Below are 8,230 nucleotides of genomic sequence, written 5' to 3'. Positions count from 1 at the left end.
CCTAAATTACATTATAATTTTCAAACACAATGGTCACATGGAAAGTCTCCTTGTGTTCATCATAAAACAAAAAAATTCCTTTGTGCAAGAAAATTAACAAGTCAGATGTCAAAGTCTTTCTTAATGAAATAAAATAAAAAGTTGACCGACTCAAAACCCAAATTACCCCTAAATCATTGGACACCACCCCACAAGGCAAAGGGCAAAATCGTCATTTCGCAGTTTCATATGTTCATACAGGGCTCCACAACTCATTATAAATAGAGCAAAAAGAAAGCATTTTTGAAACAAAAAGGTTCAATCTTTGTGAAAATTTTGAAGAATCCAGTTGACCCAGTTGACCCAATTGCCCAAAATCATCAAAAATTCCCACAATGAAGCTTTTGATCTCAGCTTCTCTGCTCTCTGCAATGGTGTTTTACTCTTCTCTTCTCCCTTTCCTCCACTCTTTCAACCTTTATATCTCTGCAACAGCCCACAAGAACTACATGTTCTTGCTCTGCAATGGCCTCCTTGTCTTCATTGTTCGAAACTCCGGTCTTATCAGCTGCTCCGGCGACCGACACAGTGGCGGAGATAGCAGGGGAGCTGAAGCTCTAGAGGCTTCCATGGCGGATGGCAGCAGCAAAATTGAGAGCAAAGTTGAAGATAGAGAAGAGAGGGGAAATGGGTTGATTCAAAAAGATGAAGAAAGTGAAAGATCGATCGTGGAGGATGACGATAACGACGACGACGACGACGAAGAAGAAGTTGGGGCATTGAGCAAAGAGGAATTGAATAAGAAATGCGAAGAATTCATTAGAAAAATGAAGGCTGGAATCAAGCTTGAATCACAGCAATTGCTTGTTTTGTAATTGTAACTTAGAATCTATTTAGGGAGAAAAATAATTAGCATGACATTAATATTAACTTTAATAAAATATTATTTATTGTCGTTCTAAGAGTTGATCGCTCCATTCTCATTTCTTTAGTTAAAAATAAAATGGTTCTCAAGCGATCCCAACTCAGAATAATGACTAAATTTTAAGTTGGGTTTTGTTCGGTTGAACTTTAATTGTTAAACACTTTTGTCATCAGAATTAAAATATATAGTTGTTGGGTTACCTCGAGTCGAGTATATATATATATATATATATATATATATATATATATATATATATTAGAAATAAGTTTGATAAAAAAATAATTTTAAAAAAAGTTCAATAAAAAAATGAAAAAATCAAAATCAAAATCAAATTTGTAATAAATGGCTCTAACTCAAGTAGAGACTTTTGGTTTGGTCTTTGGTCCCTATTTTAGGTCTTTTTTCTTACCACACATGATTTTCCAAGCTTGATGGTATAAAGGTCATACAACATGTCGGGTGGAGTAACTGTGTTCGTGTAATTGTAGATAAACTCATTAATGACCTATTCAATTGGGTTCTGTCAATGATCATGAATCTCGATGATACCTTGATGGTCGAAAAGAGGAAGCAAAAAAAAGTCATTTTTAAACATGCACGCTTTCAATAAACAGTTATCGAGTCAGCAAGTTAAAAAGACATTATGCTTCTATGGATATGAATTAATGAAAAAGACAAGGTTTCTTTTGCCTCCATAGACAAAAGGGTGTGCAATGGGAGGCAGGTAGGGACAGCCACAAGGAATATGTTGGGTAAGTGAGGATGTCTTGAGAGCATAATGAGTTGGCACATTATCCTCCCTTTGTACAACGTTGGCTCAAAGGAATAACTAAAGATTTTCAAACTCTTTGATGATCTCATCGAAATCATCTCATCTTTTGAGATTTATAATATTTCGAGAGTATTTATCCACATATGAAGATTGGATTGGCTGATCCACGATATCCATTCAAAGTTTGCAGGTATGCATCGTATTCGTGTCTATGAAAAACTTAGATATCTACTGTATGCAGAATTGAAAGTTTAATGCAAGAACAAATGGTTATCAAACGATGTCGTAAGAGCCTGTTAGACACTGTTTAACGTTCAAAGACCTACTAAAAACAAAGCTGAAAGTTGAAACGCCTATTAGATATTTTTTTAAAAGTAAAGAGATTGAATAAACAAAGTTTGAAGATTTTCCTCCCAATCATTCAGAAACGTATGAAAATTAGAATAAGAAAGGGAATCAAGTCTCAATCTCTTCCCAATCTACCAAACATATGTTGTTTAAGAACACAAAACAAACAAGTATCAAACATATTATTATGAGAGGATTAGACAAAACAACATTATGCCTTAGCTGCATGCTTATCAACCATACCATTAACAGCCACGCAATTGCATGTCCTGTGGAAGGAGCACAATCTACTTGAAAAATGATATGAGAACATGGGGGTAAAAAGGAATCCATACCTCCACAATGAGATGTTTCTTGGGAACCATACAGCCCAAATACCTGCTCTGTGAGTATGGGGGACATTGAGTTTCAGCAGCAGCATTAGATCCACTTCTCTCAGGGGACCCTACAAATTCATGAGGTCAGTAAAGTTGCTGACAAACAACAGACAGAAAGAATAAGTGTTTTTCCATTGGTCTCTCTAAAGGAATGTTTTCAGAAAACAAATGAGTGCTTACAGAATTGTGATGGAAACTTTCAGTCCCAATCAGTGTCTAGCAAGCCCTCTTTGCCACAGTCTATCTGATCATTCATATACAGGAACTAAACCAGCAGCCAAGTTGTAAATCAACCTAGAATGATGAATCGAACCGAGTTGTAACTTGGTTTGTTAAGCAAATGCAATGGAAAATCGAAGGAAATTAATGTAGAACAGGAAAGATAATTGTAACGGCCTAAGCCCATCATTGGCAGATATTGTCTTCTTTGGATTTTCCTGTAACGACCCAGATCCACCGCTAGCAGATATTATCCTTTTTGGGCTTTCCCTTTCGGGCTTTCCCTCAAGGCTTTAAAACACGTCTGCTAGGAGAAGGTTTCCACACCCTTATAAGGGGTGATTTGTTCTCCTCCCCAACCAATGTGGGACATCACATTTCCCTTCCGAGTTTCCCCTCAAGGTTTTTAAAATGTGTCTGTTAGGAGGAGGTTTCCACACCTTTATAAAGATTGCTTTATTCTCCTCCCCAACCAAGGATGCTGGGTGAGGATGCTGAGCCCCGAAGGAGGGTGGATTTTGGATCCCACATCGGTTGGAGAGGGGAACGAAGCATTCTTTATAAGGATGTCGAAACATCTCCCTAACAGACGCATTTTAAAGCCTTGAGGAGAGGATAATATCTAATAACGGTCGCCTTGGGCCGTTACATGAAATTTAACAAGTAAACAGATAAAAAAGTGAATATGAACTTTCAGAGCACAACCTACTTGATAGAAGAGATTCAAATGTAAAGAAAAGTCCCCAGACTGAGCATCGGACAGCACCTGTAAGACAAAATGCAATAACGGCAGCAAAGGCAATGCTCAAGATATGCAACTTACAGGCCCTCCTTAATGCAATTTAACAAATTCCCTCGAGCATCAGGTTGAATTTGTATAACACTAATGGGAAACAAACTAATGGAAGCAAAATTTGAAGAATTCACAGTTCACAGAGGATCAAGAATTAGTATACTGTTTTTCATAATTTTGAGTTTAGTTAGTCCTTCAGTACCTTGAAACGCTGTTTTTCATTAGGAAACAACAAACCATCGAACTACCAATAATCCCCACATGAACATTGGCCATTCTCGAAGTGATGAAATCTATTTGAATCTCTCAAAACTATCTGCCTTCCAACGATCGCTGAAATGTATTTGAAAGCAGAGTGGCAATCCCCACAAACTCTGAGATTCTTCATTATTCTTATAGGCATTTTTGATGGACGAGTTAGAACAAAAGCAACTGCAATCTTTTCACTGTGATAGCTCAGAAGCTCCTCCTTGTTCTCCCCTTCGAGGTCGTAAAGTGCGAATCTAGTCTCCGGTACATACCCGGCTTGCCTCATTTTCGTATTCAGTTCCTTCAGTTTTTCATATATTAAGTCCTTTTCAGGGTGTGATTTGTCTCCTGCAACAAACACATGAACGCCATCCTTCATTGTCACCCAACTACATCCTGCTTCCTTCTTCACAAACGCCTTCCTCATTGCCACCCTCGTTTTCGCCACGTCTTCCCACTTCCCACCTGAAGCATACATGTTTGAGAGAAGGACATAGTTCACTGCATTCCTTGGTTCCATTTCCAGCAGCATTTCGGCTGCTCTCCTCCCGAGTGCTGTGTTGCGACCATTGGCTCTGGAACATGCCCCTAAGACTGTCCTCCATATTAGAATGTTAGGCTTCACTGGCATCTTGTTGAGGAAATCCTCCACCTTGTTTAGCTCTCCGGCGCGACCCAGAAGGTCCACCATACATGAAAAGTGCTCCATTCGGGGAGCTAATCCGTATACTTCACTCATTGAATCAAAATGACGGAACCCTTCATTGACTAAGCCTACATGACTACATGCAGAGAGAACTCCAACAAAAGTGACATGATCTGGGAGTGGACCATGTAACTTCATTCGGGCGAAAAGATCCAACGCTTTTCTTCCATGTCCATGACGTGAATACCCCGAAATCATGGAGTTCCAGGAATATAAGTTTCTTGCAGGCATCAGTTCAAAGAACCTTGAAGCATAATCTATTCTTCCACATTTTGCATACATATCTACAAGTGCACTTCCAACAACAACATCGGATTCTAAACACGCTCTTATGCTGCATCCATGGACTTCCATGCCGCACTCTAAGGTCGCAATGGTTGCACAAGCACTAAGCACAGTTGCAAAGGTGAAACCATCCAATCTCTGGCCTCTCTGCGTCATAAACCAGACCATGTCCATGGCTTTGGGCAAGAGTTCATTATGTATATAACCCGAAATCATGGAATTCCAACTCACTTCATCCCGTCTATTGGACATTCTCGAAAAGATATTCTCGCAGTCCCTCATATCTCCACATTTCCCATAGCAAGCCAAAAGTGCATTCTCTATAGCAGTGTCAGCTGCAACATTATGCTTTAAGACTAAAGCATGAATCTGCTTGCCCAGTGCATGAAGTGAAAGAGAAGATACTGCAGCAAGTATGCTAATGAAGGTTACTCTATTAGGACGCCATCCGGACCGCATCATAACCAGGAAATTTTCCACAGCTTCAAGCAATGATGACTCTGAATCTGCTAAAGCTCCAATCAAAGAGTTCCATGAAACTTGATCGTATTTGAGCATCAAGGAGAAAGCTTTCTGGCATTCCTCAACATACCCAGCCTCACCATACAAAGCTAAAAGAGCATTTGAAACAGAAACATCCAAATCAAGCCCCAGTTTAAGTCCTTCACAATGTAACTGTTCTCCAACCCTGATCCATCCTAAGCTTGCAGAGGAACTTAAAGCACTAATCATTGTGAAATTTGAAGGAAATAATACTGTTCTCCTCATCTCTTGAAAAGTTTCAACTGCATCTAAAAAGTGTTCGTTTTGATCCAGACCGGTAATCATAGAGTTCCACGTGACTGAATCCTTATTGTCCATGAGCCTAAAAACTGTAGAAGCATCATTGATAGCTCCACATTTAGCATACATATTTATGAGGCCATTCCCAATTGCAATCTTAGCATTGAGTAAGCCTGTTCGGATGAGGTATGCATGAACCTCACTTCCCTTCCTCTTCCCATCTTCCAGAACACAGAACTCAGGAAAGGCAGTCAAAAGAATCACATAAGAATCAAGGTTTATTTCAACCGAATCCTTCATCTCCGCGAAAAGTTCAACTGCTTCTTCACCTCTACTCTGTCTAACCAGTCCAATTATCAAACCATTCATAGATACTGCATTTCTATAACTCATCCGCTGAAAAATATCCTTGGCATAATTGATCGACCCAAACTTTGCAAACCCACTAACCAAAGCACTACCTACATATAAATCATGCGAGAAACCAGATTTTTCCACCATGCTCAGCATCTGTTTAAGCAAAGTCAAACCAGAATCGACAAAAGAAATGGTAGCAGATATTAAACTACCAAAGGTATACTCATTTGGTCTGAGACGATCTCCCATGATTTCCTTCTGCACAGTTGAAAAGATTTCAAATGCAGAAATTGCATCTCCCCTTTGGCAATATACAGAAATCATAGAGTTCCAAGATATCAAGTTTCTGGGCCATATGCTATCAAAAACACGACGGGCATAATCAACCATGCCCACAACACTTCCATACATCGATATCAAAACATTACTTGTCGTAACATCAGTGCAATACTGAGTTTTTGACATCAACCCATGAATTTGCATCCCAAATTTCAAACCATACTCGCCACACTCTTGGCAAGCTCGAATGGCGCTGCTAAAAGAATAGTGATTAGGCATAAAATCATCAGCAACCATTCTCATAAAGAGCCCACAAGCCTCATTTGGCATTCTGTTTTGAGTATACCCTGATATCAAACAAGACCAAGTGACCGAGTTCCTAAGGAGCATTTCGTCGAACACCTTCCGGGCGGAACCCAAATCACCAACTCTAGCATAAACATTAATAAGGGTATTACACAAAAACAAATCATTAACGAACCCATTTTTGAAAACCTGCAAATGGAGCTCGTCCGCATCTTTTGGGCAGCAAGAATCCCGGTACCGCCGAGCGAGATACTCAACCTTTTCATCACGTTGTACAGGATTGGAGTGAAGCTGAGATGATTTGTACTGATCCACCAAGATTTGCAACGGGATTGAAGACGGAGGAAGAGGGTTGCTAATGGGTTTGAAGAAAAGAGGGTCATGGCGAGAATGTGGAATTGAAGAAGCAGAGCGCGAGGAGGTGAAAACAGGGCTATGACCGTAAGCGGCTACTTTTCTTCTATGAATGTGGACGAAGCAGCGGGACATAATAGAAGGGTTGCGAGAGGAAAGCAGTAAATACGAGCCACCATGTCTGATCACCGTTCCATAGGAGCGGCCTGCAAGTCCAGCCGACGGTTGTGTGTATAATGCCGGCTGCGAGGACGAAGAAGATGAATAAAACAAAAAGAAGGGATCTTACAAACAGATGGCGGGAACTTGGAATTTGCATCTAAAATCCAAACTAACCTAAAAAAAAAATTAATTTTGATTTTTTTTCTTTTTTCTTTTTACTTTTTACTTTTTTTAATAGGAAATTTCATTTATACCCATGAGGTTAGATGGATCGGTGGGAGATGTTGAGGGTTGTCTCGAATTTTCATTGACGTTCTTTTCAACGAAGTACTGAACAAAAAATGCTTAACAGAGAAAGTATATGTTAGTGCTATACTTGTACGTGTCTTTCCTTTTCACCTCTTTTCTCATCCCACCGTGGCTCGAGCAACAATATCTCGTGTCTTAAATGTTCTTATTGTTGTTCGTCCAAAACTGTCGTTGACTATTTTTTTTGGAACAAAGGTAAAAAAAAAAGTTACCTTTCAGTAGGCAAGTCTCAAATCGTCTCATCAAATAAATTCAAGGGCATTTTTGGAATAGTATTTAAATTGTAGAGATGAAATGTCAACCGTTCGAATCTCTCAAGCTCCAAATGTCGACTTTTCAAAGTCTTGGAGCGTAATTAAAGGGGTATTTTATATTATCTAGCCATTTTTCTACCGTTCCGTATTTAATTTTTTTCTTTTTTTAATTAAAATTTTCTATGGCATCAATATAACAATGACTTATATTTCATATATTAATCAAATTTGTAATTGAATTTGAAAACATTTATCCTAGAAGTATCAATTAAATACAACATAAATTTTTGTCAACATGTATCAAGAAAAGTATTTATGAAAATTAAAAACAAAAAAAAAATTAAAAATTATACAGATGAAAATAAAATAAATATAAAATGTCAAAGTCCAAGATATATAATATATTGTTTGTACATGAACAGTTCTAATTTGAAAATTCTTTAATGTTTATCATCAAATTATTTATTTAAAAAAAAAATTAGAGAATCTAGTCAAATTTCAGAAGCTATTTACACAAATTTAAAAAATATGTATATTATTATTATTTTGAAATATATAAAAAAAATTGTTATTTTGAGGATAGAGAGGAGAAAAATACGATTTTTTTTTTTATAAAATAAAAATAACAAAGTTCTTTGTCACATTATATATGAAAATGACCTTAATATGATTTATATTCAAATATTAATTCTTTTTATAATAACACGTAATGTATTATGATTTGTCGTTCGTCACACATCAAATTTTCTTAGACGGATTCTTAAAAGGTTAAA

The 8,230-nt window shown here is 37.8% G+C and overlaps 2 protein-coding genes across 6 annotated transcripts; one reads left to right on the top strand and one right to left on the bottom strand.

Moving 5' to 3' along the window:
* Nucleotides 1-306: 306 nt before the first annotated feature.
* LOC111435260 lies at nt 307-933 on the top strand. Its single transcript, XM_023072684.1, has one exon. The coding sequence runs from the start codon at nt 375-377 to the stop codon at nt 852-854; it is 480 nt and encodes a 159-aa protein (XP_022928452.1). The 5' UTR covers nt 307-374; the 3' UTR covers nt 855-933.
* A 1,199-nt stretch (nt 934-2,132) lies between these two features.
* On the bottom strand, nt 2,133-7,016 carry LOC111435327 (putative pentatricopeptide repeat-containing protein At5g09950). 5 transcript variants are annotated; one of them, XM_023072788.1, is made up of 4 exons: nt 3,616-7,016; nt 3,326-3,386; nt 2,582-2,695; nt 2,133-2,469 (listed from the first exon to the last, which is right to left on the bottom strand). In XM_023072788.1, the coding sequence occupies exon 1, from the start codon at nt 6,865-6,867 to the stop codon at nt 3,658-3,660; it is 3,210 nt and encodes a 1,069-aa protein (XP_022928556.1). In that variant the 5' UTR covers nt 6,868-7,016; the 3' UTR covers nt 2,133-2,469; nt 2,582-2,695; nt 3,326-3,386; nt 3,616-3,657. The 5 variants fall into 5 exon arrangements, with proteins under 5 accessions (XP_022928556.1, XP_022928555.1, XP_022928552.1 ...); XM_023072787.1 differs by having other exon boundaries at nt 3,330-3,386; XM_023072784.1 differs by having other exon boundaries at nt 3,326-7,016.
* Nucleotides 7,017-8,230: the final 1,214 nt, after the last annotated feature.

Source organism: Cucurbita moschata, unplaced genomic scaffold (genome assembly GCF_002738365.1).
Source record: "Cucurbita moschata cultivar Rifu unplaced genomic scaffold, Cmos_1.0 Cmo_Scf00048, whole genome shotgun sequence".
NCBI classification, from domain to species: domain Eukaryota; kingdom Viridiplantae; phylum Streptophyta; class Magnoliopsida; order Cucurbitales; family Cucurbitaceae; genus Cucurbita; species Cucurbita moschata.
The sequence above is the reverse complement of the archived record's forward strand: the minus strand, read 5'-3'. Positions and strand labels throughout refer to the sequence as shown.